The sequence below is a fragment of the Leopardus geoffroyi genome, chromosome C2, assembly GCF_018350155.1.
Source record: "Leopardus geoffroyi isolate Oge1 chromosome C2, O.geoffroyi_Oge1_pat1.0, whole genome shotgun sequence".
Classification (NCBI taxonomy): domain Eukaryota; kingdom Metazoa; phylum Chordata; class Mammalia; order Carnivora; family Felidae; genus Leopardus; species Leopardus geoffroyi.
Genome location: NC_059333.1, coordinates 52,939,436 through 52,965,466, shown reverse-complemented (window position 1 = coordinate 52,965,466; position 26,031 = coordinate 52,939,436). Strand labels below are relative to the sequence as shown.

Genomic DNA, 26,031 nt, shown 5'->3' with positions numbered 1-26,031 from the left:
AGAGAGAACTTGAGTCTTCTTTGTATCTAAGAAGAAGACAGAGCAGGGGCGCCTGGGTGGCTCAGTCAGTTAAGCATCCAACTTCAGCTCAGGTCATGATCTCATGGTTCATGAGTTCGAGCCCCACATCAGGCTCTGTGCTGAAAGCTCAAGAGCCTGGAGCCTGCTTCCAATTCTGTGTCTCCCTCTCCCTCTCTCTCTGCTCCTCCCCCACTCATGCTCTGGTGGTCATTCTCTCTTGCTCTCTCTCTCTCTCTCTCTCTCTCTCAAAAATAAAAATAAAAATAAAAATAAAAATAAAGAGGACAGAGTAGCACGGTGCACTTTCCCCTCAATTTATCTCTCTTCCCAAGTGGTGTCACATTTATCCCAACTATCCAGTGTGATATCAGAAAATAATCTTTGATTCTTTCAATTTTCACAATTTCTGAATCCATTCAGCCAGTAAGTCCTATTTGCTTGTTCTTTTGAAGTTTTTTATAGTCAGCTAATCTTCCCTGTTGCCTCATAGCTGGATGTCTGGAAGAACAGACATGATGGATGATGTGTTATGATTTTACAATTAATATCAATGGATTTTAAAATGCATTAACTGAAAAATAAGTTAACCTGGGTTATCTCATTTGAAAAATGGGGACACAAGAAGCACATTAGGCAGTTAGTTAATATAGGTACCCAAGTCAAACCAGGATAAAACCAAGTCTCCTGATTCCAATTTTTCCGCTCTTTATATTAAATCAGGCTACCTGCCTTTTCTCCAATATATTTTGTTTACACAGCTGAATTGTTTTAATTCTGCTTTCCCCAGATCAGTTTCCTGCTCAAAACCCAGCATTGTTTTTTTCTTTCCTTTTAAGTTAATCTATGCTCTTCTGCTAGCAGTAAGATCCACAGAATTTTACCCAACTAAAATATTGTTCAGTAATTCCTAATGTTTCCCCTCCAATCTTGTCTTGATTTTTTTTTTTTTGGCTTTGTGAATTTTTAAGCTGCTTCCTCCTATGCACCACCTTTTCAGAATCTTTATTCTATAGGTCCATGTCTCAGGCTCTGTTTCTTTATGAAAACTTCTCTGACTTCTTCATTCATAATGATAATAAGTGGTAAGACTAATTCTCAGTCTTCTTCCTACAGTTTATTGTCTACATTTAATTATGTACTCTGCTCCACTGTTTTCTAATTTTAAAGTGCTTCTTCACATTAAAAAAAAAAAGGTTATAAGGTTTTGAGAGCAAAATATTTTTCTTGTCCTTTCTGATTCTTCCCTAACACTTTACTGTTTTTGCTGTGTGGTGCATATATCACAAATATGTGGTTACTTGGTTGATTATCGGGTAAGATCCTCACTTCCAACTGAAAGTCTTAGAGCATTTACTCCTTTCTCTGCTGGTCACTGAGATCCCCTATACATATGGATGCAAAAGAAGGATAAGCTAAACCCAGCCCCTGAAGTTTGCACTCTACTCTAGAAAATAAAATTAACACACATGAAACCTCTGGAGAACATTATGTTGACTTGTACAATTCTAGTTGTTAGTTTTTACTTTCACTTGGAGGAAAGACTGTTACAGACCTTGGAAGTCAAGGATGTTTCATAAAGAGATGGAAATTTCCTGAGTCATGGAGAATAGGCACAGTTCAAAAGGGGAGCAGATGAGAAGCAGCAAGAGTGTGAAGTTTGCCATCATTCAGGGGACAGTGGGAAACTAAGCTCATTGGAGCATTCTCCAGTGATAACTTTTCTGGGGACTGCCAGATAATGTAGCTGACATATAAGTTGGAAGCAAATACGCATATTCTGTATAGTAGGCTCTAAATCAGTAAGAACATATGATATCATAGCCTCAGATGAACTCTGAATATATGTAATAAAATATCTTAAGTTCAATTAATTCTGATAATTCAGAGAACGTCAGAAACAAAGTAAATAAAACGTTGCCAATTGGGTTAAATTTTCACATTCTGTTTATTAAATTCATGTTGGCAAGTGAGATAAGCAGAGGTTGCAGTTTGCTTCATATGTATTTTAGTTACGTGTTTCTCCTCTAAAGTAAGAATAAATTCATAGTGTAATGTATTGACATTTTTCTAGTACTTCAGTTTGTAAGTCCTTGTAAGTATATTTTCTCTCCATTTATTCTTGATTTTTCCCTCAGAAACAGTGCAGTTGCTTTACTTAAACAGAGAAATACTTAAACAATGGAGATTTAACAGCAAATTAGTTTTGTTTTGCATGCTGCAAATTAACCATAGTTAACAATGCAAGAGTTGACTTTTCACTGCACATTTATCTCTTCAATTTTTTTATTCTGACTATATGGGTGGCATTTGTGCATTGTATAAAATATGGAAACTAGAAATGACAAAAGTTTAACAAATATGTAAATTCGAGCATCTACGTACTCCAAATATCCATGTCCAGAGTTTCAACATTTTGACATTTTTAGACTTTTTTTTACATGACATAGATTATATTATAGAGATAATTTCCATGCCCTTCTTTGTTACTTAATATTTTAGTAGGCATTTTCCGTAGTCATTTATGGACTGTCTTATTATGAAACCAGCATGGAATTCTGAAGTGAACATTAAAATTAAATCAGACTTGGTCTCAGACCTGACTCCAGCATATTAAATATTTGTCTTGTCTTTGAACAAAGTAACTTCTCAGAGCCTCGCTTTCTCTATCTGATAAATGAAAGAGTGTTTATCTTAAATGATCTCCAAATTCCTTTTGAGCTTCAACTTTTTAGATTCTGTGCAGTGTTTTTTTAAGGGATGCTCATCTATAATGCTGACTTACATGAAATATTTGGCAGCTTAAATGTTCATTTGTGGCTCGTTGTGTCTCATTGCTGAAGCCAAAACTGCTCTAGTTTTGCGTTTGTTTGTTATGTTTGATCTATCTGGGCCTCGTTAGAATGTAAACCAGGGTACAGTGAGGAATAGACCCTTAGTACTGGAGGGGCATAGAACAGAGGTCTCAGCAAATAGGGACGAAATGGGATGTTGGATGTTCAAGTACCTAATTCTATGTTAGACTCTTACTGCATGTTTCAAAATAAGTCCAAAGCAAAATCACAAATTACTACCCAGACTTTTGCAGTTCTCACAAACGTTGAGACCCTCAGTGTTGAATTCAGGAAAGTCACAGCTAGCATTTACCTTTAAATGTACTTTGTATTGTTATAAATATTTACTAAAGAGTAATAAGTTATTTGATGTTATTCTGATCACTGTTTACTTGATATAAGAGGCTACTCTGTGATAGTTTTACTTTCTTGTAAAACTGTTTGCAATTATGTGACTTTTATTGTATGACTTATGTTGAGGCCTAGAAGAATACAGAATTTATTTTTAAGAAATACCCTGTTTGTAGAAGAAAGCTGAAACTGTACTAGTATACATTGATTTGGTTTTTGGGTTTTTGTTTTTTTTTTTTTTTTAGTTTTTCTAAATGTTTCTATTTAATTAACATCATTGACATTTAGCTACAAATGTAAAATTTTAAATAAAAGCTTGAAACATGAGTGCCTACTATTTTCTAGGGGGAGAATGAAAAAAATCCTATGTGGTTTGTTTTTATTACATTTTTACTAAATTTTTACTAAATTATATTTGTCTTGAAATAATTTGATTTTTTTAAAATTTAAATGAAATCTGAAACAGTTAAAAAAATTATTTCACTTGACACAAGATATTGACAAATAAACAGAAGAATTATTGCCAGTAATAATGGAATGATTATTTTCAAGTAAGATGTTCTAGAATGCAGATGAATGTCATTTTCTTTTTTCAGAAGAATATTTTGGGTGCCTTGTCTTTTAGAAATGCACCTTTTGTACTTTTGGAATATTAATCTTAAGCCTTCAAATGCATGCTGAACAAATATTATTTGATTAATACTTTTGTAAAAAAAAAAAAAAAAGTTTAGGGGCGCCTGAGTAGCTTAGTGGGTTGAGTGTCTGCCTTCGGCTCAGGTCATATCTCACAGTCTGTGAGTTCGAGCCCCACGTCGGGCTCTGTGCTGTCAGTTCAGAGCCTGAAGCCTGTTCAGATTCTTTGTCTCCCTCTCTCTCTGCCCCATCCCCTACTTGCTCGTGTGTGCTCTCTTTCTGTAAGAAATAAATAAACATTAAAAAAAAAAAAGAAAGGTTTGCTGTTGGAGATGGTGGTGTTGATCACTGTTACCTGCTTTTCCAAACAGATAAGGTGCTAATAACATTTTCAGTTCGGTGAATAGAGAATCCTAATTTTTGCCTGAGCTACTTTTTACTCAGTTGTGTGTAATAAGTGGAGATGCAGCATGAACTAGATAAAATCCCATCCTCACTGGAACTTGTGCTCTAGTTAGGAGAACAGAAAGTAAACAAATAATGATATTGTATTTTGTCAGGTAGTTGTAAGTGCTAGGAGGAAAACTAAAGCAGGGAAGGGGATAAATAGTATATGGAGGTTTATACTTTAGGTAAAGTCATCAGGAAAGGTAATATTTGACCAGAGCCTGAAAGCAGCAAAGGAGCAAGCCATGAGGTTATCTGGGTAAAGAGCATGAAAGCTAGACGACTCAAGTGTAGAAAAGGGAGGCACGTGAATCCCTTCAGCATGTTGAAGAGCAGCAAGGACAGTGTGACTAGAGTTGAATACGGTATTCAGGGGCTAAATAGTATACTGTCTTTAAAGCCAAGGTAAGAACTTTGGTTTGGTGAGTTTTAGAAAGTTTTGGTCAGCATTATGACATGATGCTGGTTCGCATTTTTAAAGAATTTCCCTGGCTGCTGTGTGAAGAATTGTCTTTGGAGAAGCAGGGAGACCAATGGAGAGTGCCGCCATCTGATGTGGTAGACCAGTCAGAGATGGTCAGGGCTCTGACTGGAGTAACGGTGATGTAGTTACTGGGTCAGCTTTGGGGTATATTTTGGTCCAGTGGTACCTGTTAATAAATTGGGTATCTGTGAGGTATGATAGTGACGACTCTTCTTACATAAGTTTTTGGCTAAAGAAACCGAGTGAATGGTTGGTGCCATTTTCCAAAGTGAGGGAGACTGGAGAAGGAACAGATGTGGGAACAGGACAGAGGTGTAAAATGGAGACTGAGGGACCTGAAGAGTTTGGGATGCCTGTTACACACACACACACACACACACACACACACACACACACACACACACCTAAATTGAAGTGTTGAGGGAGCAATTAGACATAACATCCAAATATTATATTTAGGTAAATATTTCAGCAGGTACTATCTAAAGCTAATAAATTTATTTCTACATGTCAAATCACAAATTTAGTAGATTGGCTTTGCTCTTAGGCATACGAATGTAACTCTGAGATTTTCAACAGTATACGAACTTACATATTAAAGCATTACCTTGAAGGAGACTATACCACTTACCCCTGCAATGTTGATTGTAAAAACATTATTGGTTCCTATCAAAATCTCCATTTATTACCAAATTGCTTCAGAAAATAAACTAGAAATGTAGTTTTGTGAATGTAACCTCAACTACTGCCACCCTCCAGAGTCACCAAAAAGGTCCACACTTCCAAACATCAGCATCTGTGCATGTGAACGCGCGTGTGATTGTGGTTGTCTTTAAACAGTCTCCAGAATGGTCTATATGTAAATGTACATGTAAAACTATAAAGCTAGATGAATATGAATGAAATTATTTGGCAAACTCATGGGAGAGGGGAGAGTTTTGTTTTGTTTTGCTTTGTTTTTGACTAAGATTTGAAGACAGAGAAGAGAAAAAAGTACTAAGCCTTGGGAGATATTAATCCAAATATCACATTGTAATTTAAAACCACTGAAAGGGAATGAGCTTGATGGAAGTGTGTTATTTTGTATATGGTGCATACCAGGTCTCATTATTTGTGCTCAGTGTCAAAAAAGCAGGAAAACATATTCTGTTGTTATTCACCTGAGGATTCCTGTAGACTGAATGTACTTTGGTTTTACATGAATCCTTTTTATGCCCAATGATAAGAAATTATTATTGATTTAAGTATAAGACAAATATGGTAGAAAACTTTTCAATGGAAGATAAAGCTGTAATTAAGAGGCTACTCTATTTTTTTTTAAATTTTTTTTAACGTTTATTTATTTTTGAGACAGAGAGAGACAGAGCATGAACAGGGGAGGGTCAGAGAGAGAGAGAGACACAGAATCGGAAACAGGCTCCAGGCTCTGAGCTGTCAGCACAGAGCCTGACGCGGGGCTCAAACTCACGGACCATGAGATCATGAACTGAGCCGAAGTCGGACGCTTAACCAACTGAGCCACCCAGGCGCCCCTATTTTTTTAATCCTAGTAAATGAATATGGTTGCTCTTTCATTAGTCTCTGAACCAGCTTTCCTCCAGTACCTTAAAATCTTTTTAAGACTGGCCAAGATATTGCACTATTTTTGTTTGTTCTACCTTGGGTAAATGGAAAGGTGCATTATTACCAAAGATGGCGGTCTCCTGTAGGTAACAATTGACATGACATATAAGGGATGGTGGAGAGCGGGTCTTTCTTTTCAGTTTGTTCACTGTGATCACTGTGGTGTTCTTCTCTCATTGTATCATGTAGAATGTTTGTGCATTTGAATCTGACCTATTGATATGACTTGATATTTGAAACTCAGACTTAACTTATAAATCGGTGAGTTTATGCAGCAAAATAAACTTTGTTCAAATCTCCTGCAAAGTAACTTGACCATCCGAACTCAGATATTCTGGTGTTTTGTGGTGAATCCCTGGAAACTACTGGTTGATGCCTTGATGAAAACAATTGAGGGTTGCCACTATATCATTTTAAACCAGTATCAACAGAAAAAGCAGTAATATGAGTATTATTTCTCTCCTTTTTATTCTAGTGTTGTAATTTCTAAATTCACATAGAATAATCCCTTCTCATCTTTTGTGGGAAAATGAAATTTGGTGGATGGCTATAATCTTGGTAGGGGGAATACCACTAATTCCATTAATCTTTCATTGTCTCTAACTAAAAGCTCTGATTAGAACTGACATAACATTAATCCTAATAGTCTGACAAACCTGTTAGTTATCATTTACAAAAAAGCTGATTTATGATCACAAAAAACCTAGCCATTGAAATGTGCGCCACTGGATTCTATTTAAATATACAATGTAAAATATATTCCTTATACTGTTTCTTTTTTGTCCCACAGAGGCATGATCTATCCTATATTCTCCATTTGTCCATGAACATATTGATCCATTGATAGAAAATGTATAGGATTAAAATGAGATTTTATTTTCATATTAAGGGAAGGCATCCTTGCATATTCCACAACAGTCAAGCATTTATCATGTTTCTGTTAACGTTGCTCCGTAGTCTCAAATAGAATTAAATAAATTATGTGAAGGCCACTAAGAATATTCAGCATATTTGTGAAAGATGCATATCTGCAATACCTGAAATGAGTTAAAATGAATTTTTAATCTTAAAAAGAAAATTTTCAGTTATTAAAGCATAACTTATGTACAGTAAAATTCAGTTTTGTGAGTTCTGACTAAAGCATGGTCACGTAATCACCACCACAATCAAGTTCTAGGACAGTTCCATCACTCCAAAAAATCCCCCTGTGCCTATGTCAGATTCTTCCTTCACGCCAGACCCCTGGAAATTACCAGTCTAATTCATGTCCAGTACGGTTTTGCCTTTTCCAGAAGGTCATATAAATAGAATCATGCAGTACGTACCCCGTTGAGTCTGGCTTCTCTCTACTTAGTATAATGCATTTGAGATTCATCAATGTTGTCAAGTGTATCAATGGTTGGTTCCTTTCTATTGCTGCAGAGTACATATTCCATTATAAGGCATGCTTTATCCATCCCTCCACTGAGGGACATTTGGGTTGATTCCAGTTTTTGGCAACTACAAATAATGCCACTGTAAATATCATCGTGAAGTCTTTAACGTCCAACATACTGGAAAATTAGGTTCGCAAGAAAAGTATGTGTCTTCAGTATACTGAAGGGTCCTCAGTATCTGTCTTCCTGATTTTTAAAGCAGACCCCAGAAAATTTTAGAAATGCATATTGGTTCTAAGTTAACTTAAAAATGTAACTTAAAATCTGTTTCTCCAATTTAAAAACAAGTAGGTGAAATGCTTATAATTAAAGCTTACAGGAAAGCTTGTGTTAAACCTAATAATATACCACAGACTTTTCTTAATGTCATGAAAGAACGCTTAAAATCAGTATTATAAAACTCACTCTGATATTCTGGGGAAATTACTTATTTGTGGCATACGTGCAATCCTTTCAAATACAGCTTTATTTTGTGTTACCACTTCTCAGGACTGATTTCTCTGAGTTAAGTATTTTATTTTCCCTGTTAGGATTCTGATAGTTAATACAAGAAATATGGACTAATGTATATAGCAAGCTCTGAAGACTTAGTTTTAATAAAAGATATTTTTAAAAAAACCATGCCTTCAGAAATTACTAAATAAAGATTCTTACATGTAGAAAGCAAGCGAAATAATATATTTAAAAATGTTTTTCTAGATTATAAAAGAATCCTAAAAATGATTGTTCCCTCTCCTTTAACAGCTTTGTCATCTGTTTCTCTGATAACCACTCATTTTTGTCTAAAAGCCAGGAGTGCCCCCCCTTGACGCATACCATGCCAGGCCTTTGTTGACTCAGGGTCTACCCTTAAGCATTTTGCAATTCAGGACAGAAAGACAGAAATGAATATATAGAAATCACAATGTCAATGAAGGCACATATACTAAATGTACATTAATCAAAAGAATTAAAGTTGAAAGAAAAGTTACACAAATAAACCCCTCTGATGATGTGCCTCTCACACCAAGAATATCAAATATTATAGAGGAGTGTATCTGAGTTTGTCTCAACATGTAAAAATCACTAAGAAGAGCATTGCAAAATGTATTCTTGGTTGGTTCCAAGTGTGCACTTGCAGAAAGTGGATGTATTTCTCACCGGAGGCTCAGATAACTAACACGCAGTGAATTTAACAGGAGGTGCAGGTTGGGGAGAGGATGGCTGTGCATCTTTGAGAGAATGTGGCCTTGTTCATTACCCGTGTATTAACTCCAGAATGACACCCACAGTGCAGAATAGTCCATGGATGTACGATGATAGTACAAAGGGAATGAAGTAATAGGTATAAATGGTAAGATGGTTTACTTGGCCGCTTTAACTTGGAACTAACCAAATAATAATTTGCTCTGTTTTATTCCTCTGATATCCCAAACATTTCGCAGAAGCCACATCAATGAATGAAGTGTTCTTGTGTCCCTTAAGTTAGATATTTTCTTCACTGCCAAAAGTAAACTTACATGATAGCTTATGAAAATTGCTACGCTAATTATTTTACCGCTTATTTCAAGTAAAATTGAACGTACTTTTTGAATTAGTTTGTGAAGGAAAAAAAATCCCAAGTATAGTTACAAATAGTGTAATTATTTACATGAATCGAGATTTCTTTTTTGATATTTTATATACAACTTCTTTATCTCACTTGTACCTTCTTTTTTATTAAAACTTTATTTTTTAGACAAGTTTAGAGTGATTAAAGACTTTGTTTTTTTAGATTCCCAGCAAAATTGAGAAGGTACAGTGATTTCCCATATACTTCCTGCCCCCACACGTACCTCTCCCTTCCCATCAATATCTTCCTCCATAGCGGTACATTTGTTAAAATGGATGAACCTGTTTTGATATGTAATCACCCGAAGCCCATAGTGTACATTCCTATTTTTTATTATAGAAACTGCTTTTATATATTTTTTCCTTCTGAACTGGGTAAGATTAATTTGATATAAAAATTTATGTAATACTGAATAAAATGCACTGGAATGATATTCTTATAAACTACCTTCTCTAAATAGACTATTATACTGATATCAGAAGTTTGCACTAAAAACACAAAGAAGAAGAAGAATATCTGATTTTAGAACTTATTAAAAAGGTGATAAATGGGATATCGAAGCACTTTTTTGGGATTTAGATACAAATGCCACTTGAAGACATTTTCCCCTTCTAGATGTAATCCAGTCAAATCCATTTAAGCTAATAATCTCTGATTAGTAAATTTTAGTGGTAAGCCTTTATTATTCCAAAAATCTTATTTGAGCTTTATTTTTCATCTTCTTCAGAAATATTCTATCTGTTGATTTGCATCAAGGCAAAAGACTAGGGGGAATTACCCAGACGAAATTCTTCATCATTGAAAAGAAAATATAGAATCATCCACAACAGATGTGATTTCATAAACTGTCCATTCTTGCCTCAATATGCAGTGCTTCTTTGGAAACTCTTAAATTTTTGGAAGTAACCCCCAACCGGCAGATAGATTTCTGACATTGATGTTGTTGCTGAACATTTGGTCAAGAAGTCTTTTCCTTTTTCTCTAATACTGGATATGCTTGAATTGCATTGGCAAAAAAAGATTCATTATGAATGAAAGTATAGTAGGGCACAGAGAGGATGTATATTGTTTCATTTGCTAATAGAACCCATTCTGGTCCTTGAGTTAGCTAAATTGATGTCCACGTGTATAAGATTTTGTGGAAAGGTCATGTTTGAAATCCCTACCATAATATCCATCAGATCACAGTTTTGCAGTGCATGTACTCACCAGCCTTCATTTGGAATGTATCTCTTCTAAGGTTACACTATAGGAGGGGTAGTTCCTCATAAGGTTATTAGCTTGGGCTCTGGTCAGTGACAGTGGACTTTCTGTCAGTCTGTTACTATGATTTTATCTCACTGTAAACTGTCATTTGAATTCAGAGGTTGCTCAAACAAACAAAAATTCAAAAATCAGTATTGAAAAAGTCTTCAAAGACAGGTAGAAATATGCTTTTGAAAAATCTTGGGAGAGATTTTTCTTTAATTTTTGAACTTTCTAGAGACTCAAATACATAGTTGAAGCTTGAAAACTTCGAGATTTTTCACAATGCCTTCTTGTAATGGGCACAAAGAAAAGCCCTTAAAAATTTTCGCATTCTAACCAGCGAGAAGAAATCTAAATGAGAAAGTTATTTCAGGTTCAATGGCACATATACCAAAGGACTCTTGCTCCCTCTACAGAAGGTGCTTCAAAATTGCAGTTCCAAAGATTTAAAAAAAAAAAAAAAGAAAGAAAGAAAAGAAACAGACGTTCACTTTGATTATCAAAAGCTTTGTCTTGCAAACTAGTTGGGTGTCCTATCGTTAGGGTATGTTTGTGTGTTTCTACTTTGATATTTTTCACTTGCATAAGCAAGCGTTAAACTCCATTAATAACAACTGTGAAAAATTGTGAAAAAGGTCTGGGTTCCTTGTTTGTTTGGCTTTGTTTTCTTTTGTTACTCTCATGGATGAGTATAATGCTTGAAAAACTTCTTTGGATATTGGGTGATTGTTCTACTCATTTTCTTTCTTTTTTATTAGAGAATTGAAGCCATGAAAATAATGTACTCTACCTCAAAGACTTAATAAGTTCTCTTATTATCTATTTCTAATTGTTCCAGTCATTTTTAGTTCTTAGTTGTTGGGAAAAAAAATTAATAATTTGAATTGTACTTGAACCTTACTGGAGAAATAATTCATTTAATTGAACTGGATTTGTTTTCAACTACAGGTAATATTCACAAGAGACAAAGTTGACCTTTTTATAAAGACTTCATTAATATATAAAGCTACCATGTGTGTGTGTGTATATATATATATATATATATATATATAATCTTAATTTACCCATTTAAGTTAAATTGGAACAAAATGTTAATATTTTAATAGCTTTGGTTTGGATAATTTTATACATTCTGTTTTAACTTCAAGATCTTGGTATTTAATTTGACAGGTTACTAGTTTTTCTTACTCTGCCATTTAAAATTATAAGTATGGAAATTCTTTTATTTCGTCAATAGAGTCTTAACAAAAGATTGAAAATCCTTTCATTTGTATTTAGTATAAGAACAGCCCTTCTGATGTTACCTTGTAATTGAAAAATGAACACAAGTACAAAGTAGCTCCTTTGATTTGAATAGATCACATTCAACTTGCCTGTTCTGAATTGTTATGCTTAAACTAGACTGGATTTTTTTTTCCCTCTCTGGTAGGTGTACTGGCCCGTTAGCAAATTCCCTTTCAGAGAAAACCAGAGACCCAGTAGAGGAAGATGACGATGAATACAAGGTTCCTTCATCCCATCCTGTTTCCCTGAATTCACAACCATCTCATTGCCATAATGTAAAACCTCCTCTTAGGTAAGCATATGGGCAGCTTTTTATCATCTCACATCTGCATAAGCATTATCATGTGTGGTATTTGTTTGTAGGCAACTGAATCACAGCTATTTAAATAAAAATCCTTGATTTCTTGGTCAAAGCCTCCTCTTATTATATACTATTTTCTGCATTCCTTTCATAGAAAACTAAAAGATGCAGATTTCTCATTACTCAAGAAGTCAGTTGACTAAACTAATTGACTAGTAAATCTAATGGAACATTTTGCTGCCCCTCTCCCCCCAAAACAAATTATAATCTAATAAAACTTTGCTGTATATTACATATAGTGGTAATTAATTCATGAATTTTCAATATACTATTTTCCAATGCATTTTATCAGTTCTTAGTACATACCTCATGAAGAAAAATCAGTGCCCAGAAACTAAAGTATTACCTTTCTTAGAATTTTTTTTGATGTAAGGACTAGTATAATTTATATTCATTTCCCTTCTTGATATGCTGCCTACTTCTATTTATCATATCCTGAAGAAGTTAAGAAAAAAAGACTAAGAAGTATTTACCTTTTTTAATGAGGTACTATTTTACTTTTCCTTAGATCAAATAAGAATGTGAGAAATAGGGTTTTCTTTTTTATTCTTCTTGCCAGTTGTTTGTTCTCATTGTAATGGAGACAACCTTGAAGTGTCAGCCCCACTGAGGTATAGAGCAGTTGTTAAAACTGGGTGGTGCGTACTGAAATATTAGTTTGTGTTTAAGTAGGATGATTCTGCACTTGTATAGTTGATTTATTAATCTGTAATCTAATACTATTTTTCTTTATCTCATCTGACTTACACGAAGTACTCAATAAGTCAAATCTCAGTTTTAAAACTTAGTGAGCTCATTTCCTTTGTATGACGGAATCCCTGGAGCTTTGCTTGGCATACAGCACAGGGTTTCACTCACTACAGCTGGTGGCTCAGCCTTCCTGCCTTCCAGCACCTCTTGATTGAGGATAGGAAAACTACTGAACACTTCAGCCATCTGTCTTATCTTCGTGCATCGTTTCCGTTTTAAGGTCAAGTCCATCAATGGAAAGCATTCTGTGAGTGGAGTGTTCCCTCCTTTTCAGATGAAAAATCTAAATAGAATGTTTTAGTGTCTTTCTTAGACTATCACACCAAGGTGAAATGCAATACTTGGAAAAGAGAAGCAAATCTTCATTTTAACCAGAGATCTGTCTAAATGAGTGATCCTGGTTAAAATTATCAACACTCTACAGAATTCTTAACCAGGATCACTAACATTCTGCAGTCTAGGGCTTCATATTTCAAAACAAGAACCATTTCATTTCTTGCTAATCACTGGTGTTTAAGACATTTGTTGATAAAATAGTGTCCTTGAGAAGATAAATGACTGAGAGGCAATTTGTTATTTTGGAAGAACCAAATGTCTACTACTCTTATTAGAGGAAAGTTATTCCTTCATATCGAATACAAATGGTCACAATTTTTAGTCCCTTTGGCTCCTACAAATGTATAGTAATGTGTAAAGACTGAAATAAGATGAGCTTTTTTGGTCTTCTTGGGATTTCATTTTTTTTTTCATTGCTGAAGAGGTGAGAGTTATATTTGAAATACTTTGAATTTTAATTGTTAGATCATATCAGATGAGATTTTTGGTGGCAGACCTCCCAAATCCTGAAAATAAATTTGAATTATGACTGCCATTACTATCTTTCCATTGTTATAGAGAAGTAATAAATGTTGATTATCCCTAAACTTAATAGGAGTGAATTTTTTATCTTTTTGTTCTTGAAAGCCAATGGATGAAGTACCTTCTTTCCTCCACAGAGCACTCTGTAAGCTTAAATACTTCCTGTCCTAATATGTTTCCCCCACCCTTTGGAACATCAGAAGAGATAAATTATCAATATGCAGAAAAAGTTAAACAGTAGATGAATAATTCAATTCAGTTTCAGTAAAAATCCATCATTATTATGAAAATTCAATACATGATAACTATTTTAAAATGAACCATCTCTGGCCCCTGAAACAGATGTGGCCACCAGAGAGAATAGAAATGAATTTCAGATGAAGCCCTCTTGCAATAACTATTTAAATATCCGCTATCTCCTCCATTATGTATGTACTTTTACTTTGCCCCGAGAATTCAGAGTAAATCAGAGAAACGGAAAATGTAAACTCTGTTTTCTATAGCTTTTTATGAACAGAATAGCTTGGTGAGCAGAGAGTTCATTGTTACACAGCTATATTCTTAAGACAAAGTATGCTCTGTACTTTCTCTTCCTACTATCTTCCCAGGCCCCAGTTTTGTCCATTGTGTTCATAGTATTAATGAACACATAGTTCAAAGTATTAATACTAACAACAAAAATACTGCTTTAGTAAGTATTATCCTTTACAGACACCTTGTTGTGTACCCAAAGCCTTTGCTAAAGTCATTTTTCTACAGTTATCAGAAGGGCAGGGTTTTGTTCATAGTAGTAGTGAAATTGTGACAGACCCTAGGTATTTGAATATGCCTATCAAAATTTTAATGAAATTATAGAACATTTAATAATTCTCCTTTGTGGGCTCTAGTTTACCTTAAGGAAAGTTTAAATTACAGAAATAAAAATATGTTAAACATCATTAACAAATAATAAAGTCATCGGGACTATTACATGTGTATATGTGTGTATACACACACACACACACACACATACACACATACACACATACACACATATATATATATATATATATATATATATATATATATATATATATGTAGGCCTTACTACATTTTCAAAAAATTGACAAGGTATTATTGAACTTGTCCAAAATGATGTGTTAACTTCACAGATGTGTTTAGGAAATCAACAATTTTTGTAGTGCTTGTATTTCTTTATTTCATTTTTTTTAAAAAGATTATCTTTTTACTTATTTTATTTCTTTGCAAAAATAGTTCAGTAAGAATATCTGGATAGGGGCGCCTGGGTGGCTCAGTTGGTTAAGTGTCTGACTCTTGATTATGGCTCAGGTCATGATCTCAGTCATGAGATCCCACCCTGGGTCCGGCATTGCACTGGACATGGTACCTAAGATTCTGTCACCCTCTGCGCCACCTCCCTGTGTGCTCACAGGTGTGTGTGCACCATCTCTCTCTCTTTCAAAAAAAAAAATCTAAAAAGAATATTTGAATAATATTTCTTGCACTTTTTCCAGAAAAGGAAATCACATTTATTTTCAAACTTTAGCATATGAGCAGGGTTGCTAGTTCCTATCACCTCTCCAAATTACTTTTAAATGGAAAGTAATCTTCCTTATGATTTTTGTTCTTTGATCTCTGTGTTAGGTCCTGTGATAATGGTCATTGTATATTGAATGGAACACATGGTACATCTTCAGAGATGAAGAAACCAAACATCCCTGAATTAGGCATATATTTAAAGGGTATGTATAAAACCTATTCTCTTTGTGTTCTTCATCTTAATGGTCAGAATTTAAAGGCAAAATTCCATGCCATTGTTGTACTGAAAATACATTAAGATTTTGTGTTATCCTCTAGGAGATGTTTTTGATTCAGCCTCTGATCCAGTGCCATTACCACCTGCCAGGCCTCCAACTCGGGACAATCCAAAGCATGGTTCTTCACTCAACAGGACGCCCTCTGATTATGATCTTCTCATCCCTCCATTAGGTTGAAACCTTTAAAAATTTTTCAAATAAGCCACCCTGCCTCTTCTTTCAGTTAATATCTGAATTATTAGAATTCAGAGTTCAGTGTAACACAGACTTACAAGGTTATGAGTTGGTCTGAATTAGAATGGATTCTCTGGATAGTGGTGGCTCTTAAATTCATGTAACCATTATTCCACTTATATGATTGAAGCAATGGTGTACGTAGCTGGCCATCAATCTCCGTGTTATCAAGCTGTCTTCTCATGTACTAAATGCAATCTTAAAAACCTATCAGAGCATCATTCCTTCCCCTGAGGCCTTGTGTTCCACTAGACTTGAAATGTTCATCTGAGATTTTCTTTAAGTACAATTCTTTAATGAATGTGTACTTACTTTTTCTTTCAGGATACAATGACCCCATTCACTTAGCTAATTACATTTTGGAAACTTACATATTTTATTCTAGAGAACTGAGAAATAGATTCTGTCATAGAATCATTGCAACTGCACATCCAAGGAATCTCAATTTTTCTGGTTCAAATTTTAATATGAAGTACACTAGTTTGTGTGTGTGTGTACATGTGTGAAGGTACATGTGTGTATGTATATATGTTAAACTTGGCTGGTCCTGGTATCTGTGTTGATTTCATTAATTCTAAGTTGGAAGCTTCTCCCCCTATTTTTAGAGAAGACAATTAGAATCTCCACACACCTTAAGGCTTCACAAGTCACCGTAACATAACGTATGATGAAGGTCCATTAATAGGCTTATGTGAATTAATTATTAGGCTCCCAGAAATGTGAAATGACTCTTGAGTTTTTCCACAAACCCCATCAACCAGTGTTTCTAGTTATGTAACAGCAGTGTCTTTTGCTCCTGTTCATTCTGTAGTTCAGTGCTTCATTCTCAACTACATGAATTACAAGCACCTGCTAACTTCTTTACCTCCAGTTTTTTTCTCCCTCCCACTTCTTCCTATATGCTGGTTTTTGACCTGCTACCCAAGTCTTGATGATCTAAATCAAGCATCGTCCAATATAACTTTATGTAGTGATGAATGTATATATTCACATGTGTGACTGTGGATGGAACTGAATTTTAATTTAAGCTAAATAGCCATGTGTGGATGCTGACTACCACATCGGACAGTGCAGATCAGTGTTCCCGCCTGTCTTTACAACTCAACCTTCCTCTAGCTCTTCATGTGCATTTCATGCTTTATTTATACTATTTATTTTATACTATTCAGTCTGTCAAGAAGATACCATCCTAGCATTTGATGAATAAGTGGTTTTGAGGCTCTGATATCCCCGGCCTTCCTGTTCTTGGTAACGCCTTGCTAAATGCCACTTTCTACATTTCCCTTCCCTCTTAAACGTGTAGCTTTCTCTGTGGGACCTGTGATACTTTCACCTGTGAATCATACCTCTTTGTGAATTTTTCTTAGATCTCCTTGTGGACTCTAAGCTCCTTGGATCAGGTCCTTGTGATTTTGATCTTCATAGTTACCCACGTGCCTAGCATGGGACCTGACATTTAGGGGCTGAAAAAGGATTTGAATGAATAAGATGATGAATGTAGCAAATAGCTGAAGGCTGGGCTGACAGCAAAGCTCTCTCCCTCCACCCTCATACCTTCAAATATTTTAAGTTAGACAAATATTTATGATCATTAGAGAATGTGTTTTGAATATTTTTTGCAAGGCAAGTTAGATGAATGGTAAAACCATTTTTCTTTAAAATGTAACTTTGGCTTAAGTCGATAAATTTAAATACATGCATTTTTATTACTGGAACATGTACGTGTTTGTTTATATCCTGTTTGATTCACAAAGTATTTGAGATTACTTACAAAAATACATACTTTGCAATTTTATTGTTTTAAAGAATCAAGATATGGGAAAATGTGAGTAGAATAGTAAGATGTGGCAGGGGAAAAATAAGTAGACATAAAAGCATTCTGCAATATTCTGTAGTTACGAAAGCTGGGAAATATGCAGATATAAGTAGTTTGGGGACCACAGAACATAGTTCTATATTTAGCTGTTCCTTTTTAGAAATATCTGATAAGTAGACAAATATATTCCTGTACTGTATGTTCATTTTCTATATTTTAACAATGAAATATGTGGAACATTAGTTTAAATGAATTAAAATTCAGAACAAACTTTAAAAGATTATTCTGTTCTGTAACATTAAAATTTTTGTGCATAGTGTGATTTTCTAATAAGAGGCTGTGAACTCTTACTGTTACATAAAAAATTCTGGTTTTGATGGTATGACCTATAATAATTTTTAGTTCTAACTTCCCGTGTCTTACTATTATAAAGGTTATAAGTAGATAATCAGCTTTTTCATAACCCGCAGTACTGCTTTTTTAACAGAAAGGCCTGGGTGATAGGAAAAGTTTACACCTGTACATGTGTGTTTGTGTGCCTGTGTTTCTCTCCAAACACTCCCAGAAAATAATTAGCTTTCATTATCAAAGTTGGTAAACTGCTAGATAAACCCTGCCGGTGAAGTTCTTTAGGAGCAGCAAGAGAAAAATCAATCATTGCTTTGGCTGATGCTGTGTTTTCATTAATGAGGTTTTGCTGTTGATATTCACCTTTCTTTAAATGCAGGTGAAGATGCTTTTGATGCCCTCCCCCCATCCCTGCCACCTCCCCCACCGCCTGCAAGGCACAGCCTCATCGAACACTCAAAACCTCCTGGCTCCAATAGCCGACCATCCTCAGGACAGGACCTTTTCCTTCTTCCTTCAGGTGAGAGGAAAAAGCCAAAGAAAACTTTTCACTTAAAACAAGAATATTTCTAAGATCATACCGTCAAATAAGCATCAGTAATTTATTGGTTTCTAGCTCCCTAGCAGAACATTCTGGGTAGAGAAAATGAGAAATTGCGTAGGTTTGCTTGTCAGTTGGTTGATTTTAATGCAAAGGATTCCACAAATGACAAAAGCGATAGGAATCATAGATTCTATGGAGCTCCTCCAATCCACATAACACCCTAATGTCACACAAGGCTTCCCTGAGAACCAAAAGGTCTCCGTGATTAACCTCTTAGTGATGACGACAGAATTTAGACTGTCCCGATTCTGTGTACCGTATGTTTTTCTAATAAGTTTTAATTTTACTAGCTATGGCTATAATTTTATTCACAAAGATAATATTTTGGTAAATTGCATTATTACAGCATTAATAGAGAAGTTTTTCTGAAATATCTACATTTTATTGTTACCATCGTTATTTTTAATGTCTCAATATATCTACTTAAATTATTGTTTTTCCAGGAAAAATTAATACACAGATTTTTTTTAAACCTTTCAAGTGAGGAGTAAAAATAAAAATAAAGAGACTTAATAAGCCATCTGTTCCATTAGTCAGAACTGTCAGGAAAAAATGATCAGTTACAGTGAATCTGCTGATATTAACTGTTCCAGTCTGTCATATTGGTGAGACTGATCTGTGTTCAGAAACATTTATCTCAATTTACTTTGGATACATTTGTATATTAGATAAATCATTAAAAGATTTTAATAAGTGGAGCGCCTGGGAGACTTAGCTGGTTAACTGTCCGACTTTTGATTTTGGCTTAGGTCATGATCTCACAGTTTGTGAGCTTGAGCCCAGTGTCAGGCTCTGTGCTGACAGCACTGAGCCTGCTTGAGATTCCCTCCCTCTCTCTCTCTCTCTCTCTCTCTCTCTTACTCTCTGTTTCTCTCTCAAAATAAATAAGCAAACTTTAAAATCACTTTTTAATAAGTGCTCAATTTGTGCTTTGGCCTCCTCTGTGCCTCAGTGAAAACTTGTGAATCTTAACTATTATCATTCACTTTCAGCACTCATGTTTCTTCTAGGGTTTTCTTTTCCACCTAGTTTGATAACCTAGAAAGTTTGAGGTCATTTATGGATAAGACCCACAAATTACACACCTGTAACTTAGAATAGGTAGCTTCAGCTCCTAAAAGTAGTTTAAGAAATAATTTTGAGTTCACTTTTTCATCAGTAAATACTGATTGAATTGTCTTCTGTGTCACCCGCGCAGTGTATCTATTACCTTTTATATATGTGATTTAGGCCCCATTAAGTAAAAGTCAATGTAGTGCCTTCTTTTAAAATTAAGTCAAGCCTTCCAGGAGTTGGAAGAGAACGTTTTACACAAATACAGACGTCTACCTGTTTTTAATCAAAAGAGTTAGTTGTAAAATGTTTGAGTTCTTTATCATAATTTAATTTTTCATGGTGCTTCACATAAAAAACTTCACAAAAATGCTCTCATTATTAAAAAATTACAGAATGAAAATGCCCCTTTTATTCAGTAAAACAAAACTTACGTAAACGGTTTTATTTCCTATAGAGTTTTGCTTGTTTTTGATTTTGCTTGGCTGCCAGGCATCTTGGCAGTAGTCAGCCTTAACCTGTGGTGTGAGGTTAGCATGGGGCCAGGGCGGTGTTGTTGGAACCTGGGACTGTCATTCTTGACCTTCTTTTATACATGGAGGTATTCTAATTCCACTCTCAATAATGTTGGCGTCCCTTGATCATAAATACTTCCAAGAAAAAAACTTTTTTTTTCCCTCTTCTAGCCTTTCATATCATTCACATGACAAATTTCTAGTCTGTTGCCAAATACTTTCTGAGATCCATTGAGACAACTGTTTTTATTCAATTTTATTTATTTTTCATAAAAGCATAATTAACATACAATGTCATATTAGTTTCAGGTGTACGACATATCGATTCAGTGATTCTATGCACTAGTCAGTACTCCCCACAATAAGTGTAGTCACCGTCTGTCACCCATCTAGTGTAATATCAGTATTATTGACTACATTCCCTATGCTGTACTTTTAATTTCTATGATTTATTTTATAACTGGAAGTTTGTACCCTCTTAAGCCACATGTGTTAGCTCTCCTCTTTTTCAAAAGAAATACTGTAATTTTTCTTACATAACAATAGAACATGTAGGTTTCTTTTCACTCATAAATAAGTATTTGAGTATCATTTTACAAATTATTTAACACACTGTATATCTAAAGTATAAGACTTTTGACCTTTCTTCACTCTTCTTTCATTGAATTTCGTGAAATACTCTGTAAATGATAAATGAAAGTTTGACTCAATAATTCTAGAACCATAAAAGGTAAACAGAGGTGATTGTTACATTAAACAGACTGTATGAGCATTGCACTGCCGTTGTTTTCATATTGTTCAGTCTTTACAATTTTAGTCCAGTGTAACCTTTACTGGCATGATTGAGATTTGGTTTCCTTGATGAAATCATTATCCCTAATTAAAGACAAAGGATAGATGTCTTAAAAAAAAAAAAAGATTGGATTTCCTCATGACGTTGTATTAAATACCTAATCAAACATCCGTCTCTGTTCCCAGTATTCAGTGCCCTGCACACCAGAGTCAGGTTCACCTTTCCAGCCTTATAACAGCAGTTTTCAAACTGCAAGGTCCTGCGTTTCTGCAAAGGAGCCTCAGGATTCCTGCAGGAGCTGGAGGGGAAGCAAAGCAGGGCACAGCTCTGATGCTTCTTTTATGTGTTTTCTGTCTTCAGCCTTCATGCAAGATTTCTTTTGGCAAATAATAATGCCCACTGCTGTGCATGAGCATCCATTCTGGACGGGCTATAGTCCTATCTTCACAAAACCTCAAGAATCCTCAAAAAAAGCCTTACACTTTGTTAGCATATATGTGCTTTTGTTCCATTCACAGAGGCACTTCTTTTGTGCTGGTGCCTTGAAAGAGGCACCCCTCCTTCCACTTTGTGCCAGGGCCGGTGCTCCTGGAACAAAGCCCAGGCTGTCTTGAACTCTGCTCATTCCCATAACTGCATGTCTTTGTGCAGTGCACAAAATACACAACACATCTGGCAGACCTTATTGAACCTTCCTTTCACTATTTTTCTAACCTGGATCTCTTTTGAAGTCCTTCTCTAATCTTAAAGTCACAATTCAACTCTAAAAGCCAGCAAATTTGACTTTATTACAATCAAATGAAAGTTTTCCATTTGGATCCAGAAATGCAATTTCACAAGTAAAATAGAATATTTGGATTGTTAGCAAGAGTTATTGAAGGGAATTTAGGCAGTTTTGTTAACTATGACCTTTATGAAACACTATCATGATGTGGCTACCAAGGGAGCTCGTGACATTTGAGGGTTTCACTCACAGAGATCAGATCGGAGGGGTGAGGTGAGGTCCTCCCCAGTGCTCGGCTGGCGTGGGACCACTGTGGTGACATGTTGAAGGACTGATGGGCTAGAGCAGCGGTTGGTTCTCAAATTGTATGTAGTCTTCAGACCGGCACCATCAGTGTCACCAGGGGAATTGTTTAAACCAATTTTTTTTTAAGTTTGTTTATTTTTGAGAGAGAGACAGCACGAGTGGGGGGCGGGGAGGGCAGAAAGAGAAGGAGACACAGAATCCAAAGCAGACTCCAGGCTCTGAACTGTCAGCACAGCTGACTAACTGAACTCATGAACCACGAGATCTTGACCTGAGCTGAAGTCAAGCTTAACCCACTGAGCCACTGAGCCAGGTCCCCTGCCAGGGGGACTTGTTTAAAAATTAAAATTCTTGGGCTCCACAGAAGACTTACTAAATCAGAAACTCTGGGGTAGAAACTCTGCACCCAGCAATCTGTGTTTCCATAAGCCTTCTAGGGGACTATGAGGCATGTTCAATTTTGAAAAATACTGAGCTGGGGTATTCCTGGGGGAAGAGAGCCAGGATGCTGAAGGGAATTTACACCTGATTGCAAAAAACTATAGCAGATTAAAAGAACTGCAACATTTTTTTCTTTTAAATTTTTTTTTTTTCTCAACGTTTTTATTTATTTTTGGGACAGAGAGAGACAGAGCATGAACGGGGGAGGGGCAGAGAGAGAGGGAGACACAGAATCGGAAACAGGCTCCAGGCTCTGAGCCATCAGCCCAGAGCCCGATGCGGGGCTCGAACCCACGGACCGCGAGATCGTGACCTGGCTGAAGTCGGACGCTTAACCGACTGCGCCACCCAGGCGCCCCAAGAACTGCAACATTTAATGAGAGAGACAACCTTGGAGATATATATATATATATATAGATATAAATATATATGTATATCTATATATATATCTATCTATATATCTATATATAGATATATAGATATAAAGAGTTGTATCTAGTTACAATATTTGGGAAAGAAGGGTTAGATAGCCTCAGTGTCTCCTTCCAAGGCAGACCAGAGAAGAATAATTAAGAATGAAATTTCATCGTAATTTCCTAAATTCTTAAGGAATTCTTAAAAAATTTTTAAAGAATTATTGTATCTCAGAGGGGTAGTGAGTTCTCTAATACTGGAGGATTTAATCAGTGGCCAGATCACTACACAGTGTGGATTTTGTAAATGTGAGTTAAAGAGTGAGGGCCACAGAGAGAGAGGAATTTTATTTCACCTACATAGCTCTTCAAACCCTTCTAGCTATTAGATCCTGCATTGATGTTCTTTTAAAATTTGGGGGATAACTGGTAAATACTGCAGATGGTCTTTGGACAGCCCCAGAGGAAATATGCCACTGTTTTAACTGTCCAGTTTTATTTGCCTCTTTTTCTACACTTGAGTAAAAATTTGGAAGTATTTCAGATAACAAAAACAAGAATTAAGAAAAGCATTCCATGACGCCTCTTCCTTGAGAGAACCATTCAATAGGTTTCCTTCTTACACAGCATAATTTTGGTCGACGCAAATTTTCCCTCTTCTTTGACAGTGCGCAAACCTTTCCTCCCTGTCTTTCCTTAGATTTTTATAATCTTTAAATGAAGTATTAAATTTTCAATGTAGCATTACCATACTGTAAATCACAGGCAATAGCACTTTGCTTTTTAGAATAGATTAATCCCATCATGTTTATTCACTCATTTCTCAAACTTTTATTACTATATAAATGGTACATCGGCTATAGTATTTTCAATTTGTATGTTTTAATTCTAAGTGTGGATACAAAATTTTACTTCAGTTAGTTTTTGAAGAATTTATTTTTGAAAACCTTATTGCTTTTCAAATTTTCTTTTTATCAGGAGACAGTTGATAATTATTATACTCTCCGTAGTAATTGTGTTGTCTACCTTTTCCCAATGAAGCATGAATACTTTCAACTTTACAAATTGCTATAGAAGCCCAGTGTGCCCTATACCTGCCCAGTAGCAAAGTTAGCATGAAGGAAGACGTATGGTAGTGATTCAGAATTGAACTAAGTATTTTTGCTGTTTATGACAATATTTTTAGTGTACCTAGTGACTTTTTAAGTGAAATAGTTTCATGGAGCATTATCATACAGCTGTATATTTTAGTCTACTTATGACCTGTAGTATATCCAGAATCTAATGTTTAGTCTTAAATGCATGATTAGTAACAGCGTATCTGACAAACCTATAAATTACCCTAAAGAAATTTTTAAAAAGTATGTGTATTGTAAAAGGCATTCTTTCCTCTGACCTAATGTTATATCAGTGATGTTTAAAATGCACAATAACTGAAAGTAAATTTTATGAATATTTAAATCTAAATCATGAGGAAATTTCTAAACTTATGCAGAAATCACCATACTTGGTTCCATTGGTTACTCTTCCAAATCAAATGATTAACATTTGTTGCATGGAATTTGATTTATCTTCTCATTGCTTCCTAAAATATTTCAGCAAAGTTAATGAGGCTGAACCATTGACTCTTTAAATACTGAAAGTGCTAAATCTAACACAATTTTTAATCTCGAATTTAATGAAAGCAAGTTTAGTAGCCTTACTTAGGTCAAAAAGCCTCCAGCAAAGCCAGGAATAATTACTGTACTCAAGAGAGGAAAATAATAATCAAAGACTTCAACTCTTGCCTTACATTATCTAGTCAAAAACTAGTATAAATATGTGTTCATTTTCTTCTTATAAATAATCCTTACATATTCTTAATGACAAACTTGAAGGGATGTTCAAACAATGAAATATAATCGGATCCTTAATATCTACAATTTTTACTTATGGTAGCATTTCAGATTTCACTGATTTTGAATTTGTGAAAAATATTAATCTATTTGGGTTTGTTTTTGGTAGTTAAAAGCAAATACTTTTGAAGTTTAGGCTATTTGCCAAGCAGCGTGCTTGGTACTGTGTGTTAGAGGACATAATTCAAACATGATGAGTAACGTAAGACCCCTGCCCTCAAAAGAACTTAGAGTACCTCTGGAGATACTGACAGATATAAAAGAAAGTAATATGAGAGAAGAAAACAGAGGAACCAGAGATAGAAGTGGTATGGCTAAGTAAATTATCAGTGAATCAGAAATGGCAGAGGTAATGTAGACCTACTCAGAGCTGAAACCAGTTCTATGGATTTAAATCCATAAACTACTAATTTTAAATCAGTTAGGTTTATGATCCTAACAATTTACTATAGTACCACTGACAAAATTTATTTTTCTGCCTTCAGTTCCAGTTAATAAACATCAGAAGTAGCAAAATAATTTTTTATTTGTGTACAACTCACAATTTGCACTGTTTCAGATACCCCCTCTCTGACTGCCAATGTGGTTGAAAATGTCACTTTTTAGTGTATGTGCAAACCTTAATGTTAATAGCACAATTTTTAGTAATTGAATTTACTATTTAGTGAGCCAGTTAAAAATGACTTTTAGGGGCACCTGGGTGGCTCACATGGTTAGGCTCAGGTCATGATCTCACAGTTGGTGAGTTCAAGCCCTGAAGTGGTGCTGACAGCACAGAGCCTGCTTCAGATCCTCTGTCCCATCTCTCCCTGCCCCTCCCCCACCCTCCCCCCACCCTGTCTCTTTCTCTCTCTCTGTCTCAAAAATAAGACTTTTAGCATAGGATGCCCAATATAGTAGTATTTTAAAAGATACTTTATATGTACAGGAAATTTATGTACATGAATTTATTTAATCCTCACAAATCCCAAATGTCAGGTCCATTTTAAAGATTAACTGATTTGATAATGACACTTATAGGCAAAAGTCAAAAAAAATTTTTTTACAACAGCTTCTGTTCATTGTGTAGGACAGAATGGGACAGAAAATAATAATTTGAAGCAGCTTTTATCACCAAGAATTTTATAATTAAGATCTGAAAATTTTAAATATAA

General features: G+C 35.2%; 1 protein-coding gene across 5 annotated transcripts in view; it reads left to right on the top strand.

Annotated features, from left to right (window-relative positions):
- Window positions 1-26,031, top strand: part of CBLB (Cbl proto-oncogene B) — a 225,639-nt gene that overhangs the window by 179,101 nt on the left and 20,507 nt on the right. For 4 of the 5 annotated variants that reach the window (XM_045501891.1, XM_045501893.1, XM_045501890.1 and 1 more), the window contains 4 exons: window positions 12,095-12,241; window positions 15,563-15,660; window positions 15,776-15,907; window positions 18,513-18,653. In XM_045501891.1, the coding sequence (XP_045357847.1) occupies window positions 12,095-12,241; window positions 15,563-15,660; window positions 15,776-15,907; window positions 18,513-18,653 (518 nt within the window). The remainder of the gene's footprint in view (window positions 1-12,094; window positions 12,242-15,562; window positions 15,661-15,775; window positions 15,908-18,512; window positions 18,654-26,031) is intronic. The other variant, XM_045501894.1, reaches the window with a different exon arrangement.